This window comes from Vipera ursinii (assembly GCF_947247035.1).
Source record: "Vipera ursinii genome assembly, chromosome: 6".
NCBI lineage: Eukaryota > Metazoa > Chordata > Lepidosauria > Squamata > Viperidae > Vipera > Vipera ursinii.
In genome coordinates this window covers 51,972,236-51,984,909 of record NC_139515.1, presented here as the reverse complement: position 1 = coordinate 51,984,909, position 12,674 = coordinate 51,972,236, and the positions used below count along the sequence as shown (strand labels likewise).

Below are 12,674 nucleotides of genomic sequence, written 5' to 3'. Positions count from 1 at the left end.
GAAAATCAAAACTTTAAATTATATGGTTTCCATTCCCTCCATTTTCTTGCTATTAAAGTAGTATTTGTTTTAGACAGTAGAGCTGCCTAATCACATTTGACATTTCTTATGAATATAAGATTATAAAGTACCTGCTAATGTATGCCTGTTTGAAATCTGGCCTCATGCTAATGGCTTGACGATACAATTGGTCTGCTTCTTCAAGACGAGACTCATTTGCCCGAATCAGGTTTGCAAGGTTTATGTAAACATTCAGATGGTTAGGAGCAACTCGTGCAGCATATTTTTTACCTGGAATAATCTGACAGCAGAAGAAATTGTATTAGGCTTGGAAGACCATCAACCATACATTTATCAGGACTATAACACAATAAAAGCTATAACAGTTTCAAAGACTGTAGTTATGAAATGAAATGCCTAAAGTATAATTAGTTTAAAACTTAAGTACAACTTTCATTTGAATTGAGAATACATCTTTCTAATACAAAAGCAAGCTGAGATATAACTGCAGATAATTAATAACCTGCAATATATTTTCATTTTTTTAAAAAAAAATAAATGTCATAATTATTATGAAAATATAGACAAGACAAGAAAAAGGCTGAACTAGACTGATTGCTAAAATTTCCAGCAAACTAAAATAAAGAAAACTCCTTGTGACCCCAAAATCTTTTGCTTAAAAAGACATTCCAAATCTAATGAAACTTCCCAAATAAGCAGTTATTTCACCTACCTGTGGCATCAATGATTTTGCAACTAAATAGGATTCTTCTGCTTCTCTGGTTCTGTTTAAATTTTTGTAAGTTCTTCCTACATTCATATGAGCACCAATATCATCTGCAAATTGCAAGATAAGCAATACCTTCAGTTTTTTTCTTTCCGTCTAGAATTCCAGTCTCAGTCACAACAACCATTCAACCTGGAATCAAATAAATATTAAATCCACCCCACTCCCACTTTTTTCTATTTAAAATGTGGCTGATATGACATACATTCAAGAAATTTCAAGACATTTATTTGATAATACAAAACTACAAGAATTTCGCAATGTTCCAAGTACAAAACACACACACACACACACACACACACACACACACCACACACACACACACACACACACACACAATGTACCCATTACAGAAAAAAAATATGGTTGCTTTATCATTGCTTGGGCCTCTTGGCTGTTTAATTCAGAGGCAGGCAAAGGATGCTTTTAAGTTATCTCTGGATTCTGTCAGCCTAGGTCAGTATGACAATGATGAGGGATTACAATCTGGCATCAATTGGAGGGATGTACATTGCCTCCCAAGCTACTTTGATAAATACAATGTTCCTATAATCTCATGCAGAGATCTTTCTTGTAAAGCAATACCCATTTCTTTTCAAATTGCCTTGTTAAGGACTGAGCATGAAACTTTTCTGCACGTAAAACATGTGCTCTGCCCCTGAACTACAGTGCTTTCTCTTAAAATCAGCCATGAAAAATTAATATGCAACTTAATAATAGCTAGATGGAGCAGGAAATTTCTTTAAACAGATTTTTTTTTAAAAAAAAACACATTACATTTAAGGACTCAGGATGCAATCAAACTTTTCATACTTATATAAATTCATAAAATTATATACGTTTCTATAGATTTCGCACTAACATTTATTTCACGTACACAATTTATGGTATCATTCCAATGCATCACCCTGAGCAGTTAACACAAAAACATAAAATAACATTTCATAGTAAAACTCGATACTCTGAAACCACAATAACCTAGCTAAGAAGAGTCACCCTATCATATTAGCTCAAAACAAATTCTTGCTTAAAAAGAGAGGTCTTCAGGACTTTCTGGAAAGCCAAGAGAGGGAACAGCCACATCTCTGCAGGCAGCAAATTCTACAATGTTGGAGCAACCAAGGAGATTGCTTGTCCTTCTGGACTATGATCCTTCCATCTCTTGCAATGACAAAGAAAAAAACAAACAAACACCCTCTCTCAATGGTCTTACAGATAGGGCAGCATTTATAGTTAAAGTGATCCCCAATGCCACCCAGTGTAGTAAACATAAAATAGTTATTACCCTATAATGACCAACATAAGTGCCTATATCAGTGGTGATTGCTGAGTTGTCTTCAAAGGCAGCACCTTCGAGGGAGCACTGCAACATGAGTCATTAAGGCTTTCTGGTCCATGTTGCAGTAGCTGTATGCCAACTAATGCTAGGCAAAGGCTTTCGTAGTTATAGGGAAAATATTGTGCAAAGAGAGTTCTCATATTACTGCCTTTCATGCTAGCTATTTTTTACAACTCACCTGGCTGCACTTGGGTGGCCTGTATGAAGAATCTCAATGCTCTTTCAAAGTTCTTTTCATTTTCTAAAGCATGACCCACATTATTCCAGAGTTTAGCATTGTTCTTATTTACCTGAACACAGAAAACATGTCAGAAACAAACAAGTGCTATGCAAATTGAATAATTCATTTATGAAAGCATAATCTATTGACGTGGAATGTTTTAAGGCCGAGTGTATAAGCCTATGCATGGACTAAGAGAATGTATAAAAGCTTTATGGGCACTCTATTAATGTTAGAGACATTTGGAACTGAACTCATTAATTTAGAATCTAAAATGATAGCTTCAGATATTTAGAATCTTATGATAGATAGTAAATTGCTTAATTCCCCAGCTTGGTGGCTTCCAGGTGCACGGATGTCAACTTCCAGAATTCTGTACCTGTGATGGCCACAATGAGAATTCTGGCAGTTTGCATCTCTTGAGACATCTGATTTGGAGAAGGCTGCTATAAAAGATTGAGATGCTATGACAGTGGACAGTCAGAAAAATTGTGGGTGGAATCAGGACAAAAGGAAAATTTGACTTTCAGTAAGTTAATATTACTGTCTAGAGGCACATTTAATAATTTCTAACTTCCAACACGCTAAAAATGACTGGGCAACAGAAATTTCTCAGTATGACATACAGTTTTAGCTGGAAACATCTTAGAACCTATGTTTCAGTAGTAAAATGACCCTGATTTTTCATCTACAGTTAATCTCCACTGAATGCCACAATTGGCACTGATCATTCTGTTGTTAAGTAATGTGGTTATTAGGAGAAACATCATGGGACAGCTCCCAAATTATATCAGTTCTGCTGTAGTTTAGAAAATAATCTGAAGTCCTTAAGCACAATGTCATATAACCATGACTTGTGGCTTTTTCCTGGCTTCTCCACTGTTTTGCTTGTCAGAAGCCAGCCGAGATCACAAATGTAAATCACATGATTAATCACATGATGCTGCAGTTGTCATATATGCATGCTGGCTGCAAGGTGCTCAAACAGTGATCACATGACCACAGACACTGTGACAGCCCTAGGTTCAGGGACCAGTTTTAAATCTACTTTTTCAGCACTGCTGTAAGTTCAATGCTTGCTTAATCAACCTACATTTATCAATTCCCAGTATCCCTCCCAGAGAGGAGGGGAGAGCTCTAAAACTAAGGTATAAGAGGCTGTCAATCATTTTTTTTTCTTGACATAAGTCCTTCAAGAATGCATTACTGTCAGAAATAAGAGTTCAGAATAATAATACTGTACCTTTAAAGCAGACATAAATAATGTATATTCTGATTCCCAATCCCAGTTCCTCTGCAATGTTTTTAAGGCATGAATGAACAAAACCAAAGACAAACAAATCCATGATAGCTTTCTCAGGGTACTAGTAAGTAAAAATGAAGAAAGGTATGGTTAATGTAATTCCTGAATTCCCAGGCTAACATAGACAGCGTATTTCCCAATAAGGGCATTTAACTCTTAGAAGCTCAGTTTACAAATCTTGAATCCAATTTAACATTAACCATATTTTCACAATTAGCTGCTTCAGGAAGCAGAACAGATGCTGATAGGCGAAAAAGTGCTAAGGCAGTTTTGCTAAATGCAATGTCATTTTGCATTTAGCACTTTATTATAAATCAACAGTAATAAGATACAAAGAGATAATGAAACCTATTTAGATGGAAGTTCCTTCTGTTATCAGTACTGCTACTGACTATATTTGTCATTCAATCCATTGAGCTGTTCTTAGCTTGTTTGAATCATTAGGAACATGTTGAATTCCACTAGTAACTAAATATCGCTACTTTGCAAAACAGGGCTTATTATTTGGAATAACTGGAATCTAGACTTTATTACCAAAATGAAGAAATACAGCTCCCTATACATAACTGGCCATATGAAATTGTGGAACAGATTATATCTATCTATCCATCCATCCATCCATCCATCCATCCATCCATCCATCCATCTATCTAAAAATAGTTATAGTTTCAACATTCATTTCTGGTTTGCTGCTATGACGGCATAAAAGATAATGGAGAACAAAACCACGAAGGCAAACCTAAATTGTATTGCAGGAAGCAATACTTATTCTCATTCTTAAGAAGAAAGCAAGTCAAAATAAAATATTTGTTTCTTTGAATAAAAAAAGAAGTCAAACAACTGATGATCACTTCCCCTCTCAAGAAAAATCAAAACTCTACTTTAAATTTAAATTTACCTTGGATGTTTAATATAACAACTATTTGCACAGCTATAACTGAGGGAACAGAAAGATCAAATATTTTATTTTAGAAACACATCAGAGTTGACAGAGCTTATGTATTAACAACAAAACATGTCAAAAGTTTTGTTTTATAATTACTAATTAATGTGATAACAATAAACAAAAACCAGAGACTTCTGGTTTGCCATCGTGGCGCCACAGACGCTGGAGGTCGAGCTCCATCTTTCGTGTCCGGTTTCGTCCCGCTGTGGAAAATCACCCTGTAGGGGCGATGAGCAAGGAGGGGATCCCCGCTTGATTGCGGGAGGGCGCTGGCCCTTCCATTGGATCCGGGGAAGCCCTCCAAACTGGCGGGAGAAAGACCAGCCATAGCAATATGGTTTGTCACTAAGCTGCTGACAGCCGAAGTCAAAATCACCACCAAGCACTTTAAAGCAATGAGGATGAAACTGGTTGAGATCTGATCTTCTCTTTAAGACTTTAAGTATTTTTTCCTGTAAAAGCTGCCCAAAGTATTTTTCCCCCTGTGAGGAGAGAGGGAAGGGAATTTCTACCCCACCCTCTAAGAACAGTGGTGACTAACTACCCAGGGGAAACAGAGCAACTATAAGAACAATTTTAATCTAATTGGATGTATATGCTTTTGAAACTTGGGGACTAAAAGTCTTCCTATTTTTACTGGAGATGTTTGTTTTTATCTAAAAAAAACCAAATAAGACTTGAAAAACTATCATAAAACTTTGGACTTAAAATACTTTAAAATGGCATCGGTGACATCTTGTGGCAAAGTATGGTATTACAACTTGTTAGTGCTTAAAAGAGACTTGGCTTGAAGCCCAGACTCCAGAAAAAAGTGTCTCTGACCTTGACAGATACCACCTCTGAAAAATTCAGCTGCAAAGAAGGAACTTTTGGGCAACATATCTGGCTTGTTTGAACTATGAATGTCAACTTTTACTGACTTTCAGAGCTATACGTGAGGAATTGCCTTCCTATTTCTTTACATGAGAAGCATATGTTATCACACGACATGATGGAATACCTTGGACTATACTCTAACTTGACAAACAATTTCTACTATAAAGACCACCTATAACACATGAAATAGATGTCCCATACCTAGCTATAAAAAACAAAAAGCTATTCTTAACGTTGGATTCTAAAGTCTTCAACTTAACATACTATCAAGAGAATATGGATGCAGATCAGGAAAAAATCCTTTCCATGTTGAAATCAATACATGAAACCATTCTTTCAGCTAGTGACAAAATAAGATGCAACATAAAGGAAAAAGATGTCAACTTAAATATACAAACCCAAATCTTGACTACAACCAAAAAACTAACAATGCAGAAAATAACAGGATAAATGGAACAACTAAATACTAAGACAGAGGATTCAATTGACCAACAGATCCAGCCAACAGAAAAATCAGAAAAGGGAGTGATAACACTGAAAATGGAAAAGACATTTTACAAAACTCAGAAGAAATTTGAGGAAAAGGAAGAACAGATCAAATGGAAAAAAACCTTATCAGGACAACTATGGGAAATTGGAGTAATAGGGAGGCAATCTAATGAATACAAATGGGCTAGTTCTTCCAAAAAACCTGCAACCAACTGGTCTTTCTTATTCCAAATAATATATATAATAATAGAAGGAGAACTATTTGATGATTCAAAAGCATTGACATGGAAGGTTAGTTGGCAAAGGAAGAAAGCCAGAGTAAGGCTGAAGAAAATAAGGCTTTTGATTTATTAGAGGGGATTTCATATTACTAATTAGAGGGTTGAATATGGTGGAAAATAGATATTTTTTAGAAAATAAAGTAACATTATAGACGAATAGGTAAGATGTGTAACAAGACTAATAGACTTTGGTATGAAAAGGGAAAAAGGGAGAAGTTGAGATAAGGCAAATTTTGGTCACCTAATGTAAAATATTTGGAAATCAGTTGAAAATAAGAATTCTGTTTGCCCAATATGAGATAATAGATGTTACTAAAAAAGAGAGGGAGTATTTGAGCTTTTAAAAATTAGGCCTAAACAAAAAATGTATATTACTGATTTACTGGCTAACCCATGCAATGGTTTTGATCTAATAGAGCAAACATGTCAAACTCGCAATGTCATGTGACATCACGCAACGTATCGGGACTGTTTGGCCATTGCCGGCAATGGGGGGGGGGTTACCTAAAGCTTGGAAATTATAAGTACCAAATGTTAATTTGAATATTGATGGGAAATTAAAGCTTGGGAAGAAAGCAATAACAGGACATTGATTGTATATAAGGATTGAATGCAAACACAATTAAGATATGTATAAGCTAAAAATTATTGGTAAATGTAACAAAGATGTTTTTACTTAGTTGATAACAGTAAGAACTGTATTAGCCTAATATGAGATTGTAGATATTAAGGGAAAAAGAGAGGAAATATCTGATGTTGTAACTTGAGATTTATACTAAAGATTTATGTATGTTATTGAACTATTGATTAACCCGCTCACCATGTTGCTTTTTAAATACTTAATTGTAAAATTAGTAAACTAATAAAATATTATTAAAAAAACAATAAACAAAAAACAGTAAGAATTATTAAGACTGAATTATTCAGAAAAGGCATCTCCATTTTTAATACTAAAGAAGAAGTAAAAGCAAAAGCAAACCATATAAAATTTAAAAAATAGAAAACTACAGTTGCTGAACTATCAAAGCCTTTTTAAAAACCCTTAATTCCTCTCTCAGCTGCTAAGAATCTTTAAAACAAGCAGATGTAGTAATAGCAGAACTAAAGAAGAGAGAAAATAATGCAAGGAAATTTAGAAAATCCTTTTCACTTACTCTCAAGTTAAGGCAGGGGTGTCAAACTGCCAGCCTGCGGCAGTTAAAAAATGTAACTTTTTGAGATATATTTTCCTCCCCTTCCTACATTTTGCTGATTATGACGCAGAAAAGATGGTAAAAGCAACTAAAGATATTAAGCCACTCAGACAACTCTTCCATGCAAGCAATTTCACATTTAGTCACCATTAATGCCCCCACTTTTCCCCAAGCAATAATTTTAACTTACCTGTTACTTGACAGCTTTTTCCACCCATGGGCAATTAGCATGCAGAATCCCATGCTGGGAACATATAACACTCGCTCTGCTACTACGAAGCCAACAGGGAAAAAAAGGTTTGATGCTGGGATGAATGGCAAAATTATTAAACAAAGAGCCTAAAAGAGCAAAAGAAAAAAACACACACAAACACTAGCTAGTAACCCAAAGCAGAAAAAATATGTAAACATTATATACACTTACAGCATATATGTCTGTGAAAGAGACACTGATTTAATTTTACGTTTATATCCCTGCTTTTTTTCTCTAGAGTTCTTATGGAATTGGTAACTTGTTATTCTATGCACTTACCAAATCTAGATTTATCTTGTGTTCCTTCAAAGTATGTCCACAAAGCATGTCTTCAAAGCAACTTGTTAAAAACTATACAAACTCTATTACTTTATAAATCATATACAGATAGTCGACAGTTCATTTAGTGAAAAAAGTGACTTATGACTATTTTTCACACTTATGACCACTGTAGCATCTCCATAGACACATGATCAAAATTAGATGCTTGGCAATTGATTTGTATTTATGACGGTTGCAGTGCCCTGGGGTCACGTGATCAGCTTTTGCAACCTTAAAAGTCAATGGAGAATCCAGTTCACTTAACAACCATGTTACTAACTTAACAAATGCAATGATTCACTTGTGGCAAGAAAAGTTGTAAAATGGGGCAAAACTCACTTAACAAATGCATCACTTAGCAATAGAAATTTTGAGTTCAATTGTGGTCATAATTCGAGGACTACCTGTATTCATCTGTGTATGTAAACAAAGTTATGCACAATAACCAAATCTAGTTACCGTATATACTTGAGTATAAGCCGACTCGAGTATAAGCCGAGACCCCCAATTTCACCCCCAAAAACTGGAAAAAGTTGGTGACTTGAGTATAAGCCGATCCGCCGTTCTGCAAGCCTCCGCCGCCGGCTGCTTCGTTCCGCAGCGGAAAGAAGCAGGCAGGCTGCTTCGTTCCGCAGTGGAAAGAAGCAGCCTGCTTCGTTCAGGCTGCTTCGTTCCACAGCGGAAAGAAGCAGGCAGGCAGGGGGCGGAGGAACGGAGACCCGGTGACGTTTGGGGAGGTTTGGGCGCCTCTCCAAATATCCCCAAACGTCGCCGGGTCTCCGTTCCTCTGTGCCCTGCCTGCCTGCTTCTTTCCACAGCGGAAAGAAGCAGGCAGGCAGGGGGCGGAGGAACGGAGACCCGGCGACGTTTGGGGAGGTTTGGGCGCCTCTCCAAATATCCCCAAACGTCGCCGGGTCTCCGTTCCTCTGTGCCCTGCCTGCCTGCTTCTTTCCACAGCGGAAAGAAGCAGGCAGGCAGGGGGCGGAGGAACGGAGACCCGGCGACGTTTGGGGAGGTTTGGGCGCCTCTCCAAATATCCCCAAACGTCGCCGGGTCTCCGTTCCTTTGTGCCCTGCCTGCCTGCTTCTTTCCGCTGTGGAAAGAAGCAGGCAGGCAGGGCGCAGAGGAACGGAGACCCGGCTTCGTTTGGGGAGGTTTGGGGAGGTGCGCGCGCACCTCCCCAAACCTCCCCAAACTTCGGCAGGTCTCCGGACGGCGGTGGCTTGGGAGAGGTGAGCGCGATCCCGGAAGCTCCAAAGCCTCGGCCGCGCACAAGTCCTCGGTAAGTTTTTTTGTTGACTGGAGTATAAGCCGAAGTGGAATTTTTCAGCCCAAAAAGTGGGCTGAAAAATTCGGCTTATACTCAAGTATATACGGTAAACAGAATTTTAGTTTAACTGGATAACTGTAATTAAATAGCAATAGCACTTAGACTTATATACTTCCTCATAGTGCTTTACAGCCCTCTCTAAGCAGTTTACAAAGTCAGCATATTGCCCCCAACAATCTGGGTCCACGTTTTACTGACCTCAGAATGATGGAAGTCTGAGCCAATCAGGATTGAACTGCTGGCAGCTCGCAAAATTAGTCTGCAATACTGCATTCTAACCACTGTGCCACCACAGCTCAATTTAAAGATCAATCAAAAATATATTGATTTAATTGCAGTTGTGAAAGGAGCAATGAATTGAAAAGATTTGTTAATAACTGACTCATAGAAATCAGAGGGGCTTATATCAGTTCAAAGACTTATCCATTGTCTTCACTGAATATGCTATGAGTTAATCTAGACCAGTCCTACATGTTCAGGGGAAAGATGCATGTCCCTTTATCAGTCTGTCAGAATCGGGCCACAATATATGGCCATATTATAAACAAATGTATTATAATTATTTCAGAGATACAAGAATCCAATAAAAGCAGTGTAATGTTTGTATATATCTTAACTCTACAGAACAGCTTTGGCCAGCATAGGCCTCCTCCAGATGGATGTATTTCAAATCCCAAAATTCCCTGATCAGCACAGTTATCACAGAGATAATTCTATGAATTGATTTCCCCATATTTGGAGGCCACTCAGGTTAGAGATCAGCTGCTGTAGAAGATCCAGACTCAATTCATCTGTACACAGTGCCAATATTGGAATAGTTTATTCATTAACTTTCTAATTCCTTGAAGCTTACACTGCTAGATTTGCTTAGCTTTAGCAAAACCTTACCTAAGGTTTAATTGCAAACAATAGATCTGCATTTGTCACTACACATGCAAACAACTGTGTTAGAAGTATTGGTTCTACTTCTTTTTTGCTGCTGAGCCAGATCTAAGCTACTTGCTTACAGTAGCAGAGAGTGAAGGCAATTTATTCATAATCCTATTGAGTCATTATTAACTCAACAATCAGTGAGTAAAACATAGAATGCTGATAAGCTTTTAGGAAATGAAATTAAAAAGTATGCAAGTATCTAGATTTTATAATAATAAAAACACAACAGAAACATTGGCTAAACTCATAATTTATTTACTTAAAAGATTTATATAGCCACTCACCCTAAACAACTCTAGATAACTCACACAACAAGAGGAAAGCTCCCAGAAATCCATTCTTAATGTAGGCAACACTAAATGTCTAACTTTTGGTGGTATATTCCAAATCAAACATGCTACTTTTTTGGTGCAGAATTCAGTTTCTAAAAAAAACCCTTAAAGCATGGCCTGGAAAAATAGGATTTTCTAATGACATCCTAATGCTTTTGTGATGCTTTTGTGATGTATGTGTGTGTGTATACACACACACACACACACACACACACATATATATATGTATATACACGTATGTATGTATATATACATATATATAGCCCATATAACCTTTTTATGTAGCAAATAACATTACTTGGGCTCCACTATAACTGTGATCAAGATAAAGGACGAAATTATCCCAAGGACTCCTCTTTCTATTTAATTGTATTTGTTTTGCTAGATTATTGCTAGAACAGCAATGGTTGTTAGAAAGTAATCAAGTGATTACTGCTTGTGACAGTTTTCATTTCGTTCATAGATAAAGGATTGGATAGGGGTGGGTGGAGGGGAGAGTCCTTTAATCCAGAATCTATCCATAGTGCTGTTACTGTATTGTTTTAACCTTGCAAGAGAGACCTGCTGTCAATAAAGCCCACATTGTATGCATATATTACAAGAGCCTCATAAGCACAGAGGAACAAAATCTGCAGATACAAAGTTACACTGTGAAATAGAGGCTCCAAGAAATACTTTTAAAAATTCAGCAAAGAAATAGAATATGTAACCCATTCTTGATACATCCAACATTCCTCACAATTTTAACTACCAATAAACAATGTACCAACTTCAGACCTTTTCCTGAGTGCTGAACTACCGCAACTCAAGTATTATAACAATCAAGGACAAAAAACAATGTAGGGATACAGTGGGAACAATTAACTCCATACAGACAAAATTATGTACAATAATTAACTCCATACCTACAAAAAATAATTGAAATGTACCCAATGAAAGTATAGCACAATACAATATGCAACAGAACTTAGCTAATTCAATCAAAAGTGGTGATAAATAGGATCTCTGTTTTCATATATGCAGCAAAATTGACTTGGGAATATTTCTATCACACTGAATTAGGACTGAATTCTAGCTGCTGAGAGGGGAAAAAATCAAGTCTAAAGAAAATGTGCTGAATGAAGAATAATCTAATTCAGTGTACATTTAAATCTGTCTATTAGCAATACAAGAGGAGCTCCACCTGTGCCGAGAGTGAGAGCCAAAATAGTACAGGTCTCATCACTATCCTAGGTTGACTCTATCTGGGTTTTGTGTTTGGGATGGAGGATCCCCCCCAGGTAAGGGAATCGGGAAGCCAGGGTTAGGGAGTTAGACAGGATCATGCCTATGCAGCCTCTCTTAGCCCATTACTCCTGCTGCTCCCTGTGATTTGAGGGAGTTGAAAGAGGGTCAGGAGACACCTACAGGAGCACTTGAAGAAACCAAAAAATGAACTTGACCAAACACAAACTAAGGTCACTATTAAGATTTATCTCATGATGCCAGGAGCAGAGAAGTGACAATACTTCTCCACTCTTATTGCATCCACAGAATGCCGTCCAGCACCCTGTTTAGGGATTCCTGGACTCCTCGGAAAGGGGAACCCAAAAGCTCATTTACAGGGCCACACAGGGGAACTTTCTGTGCACCTGTAGGATAAAATCGCTTGGATTCATTCCCAACTGAATACCAAGCATGGTGCAAGTCCTATGCAGATGCCCGGAGAATCGATTTATCCAGTTATCTGGGAATGGTTTGATTCTGTAGGACCTGAGGAAATGGATGGGATCGTCTGCAATGTAAATGCCATTACCTATGCATTAGTTCCATGCCCCTCCTGGCTGGTTAAGACTGCCCAGGAGAGATAGTGAATTCATCCTTGCTGGCGGGAGTGTTCCTGGATTTTTTTAAAGATTCTTCTCAAGAAGCCATGTTACTGTACTATTATGGACGATTTTTGTCCAGTCTTCAGCCTCCCCTTTTTAGGGAAGATGGTTGAGAAGACAGTATTCTTACAGAGAAAATGTATTGTCTGGATTCTCTTCAGTTAAGTTTTAGGCTCAGTTATGGGACTGAAATGGTAGCGGTC

The 12,674-nt window shown here is 37.5% G+C and overlaps 1 protein-coding gene across 4 annotated transcripts in view; it reads right to left on the bottom strand.

Annotated features, from left to right (window-relative positions):
• The window catches only part of TMTC3 (transmembrane O-mannosyltransferase targeting cadherins 3), a 43,948-nt gene that overhangs the window by 6,365 nt on the left and 24,909 nt on the right, over nt 1-12,674 (bottom strand). For all 4 annotated transcript variants that reach the window (XM_083366480.1, XM_083366481.1, XM_083366479.1 and 1 more), the window contains 5 exons: nt 7,625-7,773; nt 3,590-3,710; nt 2,305-2,416; nt 734-837; nt 132-301 (listed from right to left, as the gene is read on the bottom strand). In XM_083366480.1, coding sequence (XP_083222606.1) covers nt 132-301; nt 734-837; nt 2,305-2,416; nt 3,590-3,710; nt 7,625-7,773 — 656 coding nt within the window. The remainder of the gene's footprint in view (nt 1-131; nt 302-733; nt 838-2,304; nt 2,417-3,589; nt 3,711-7,624; nt 7,774-12,674) is intronic.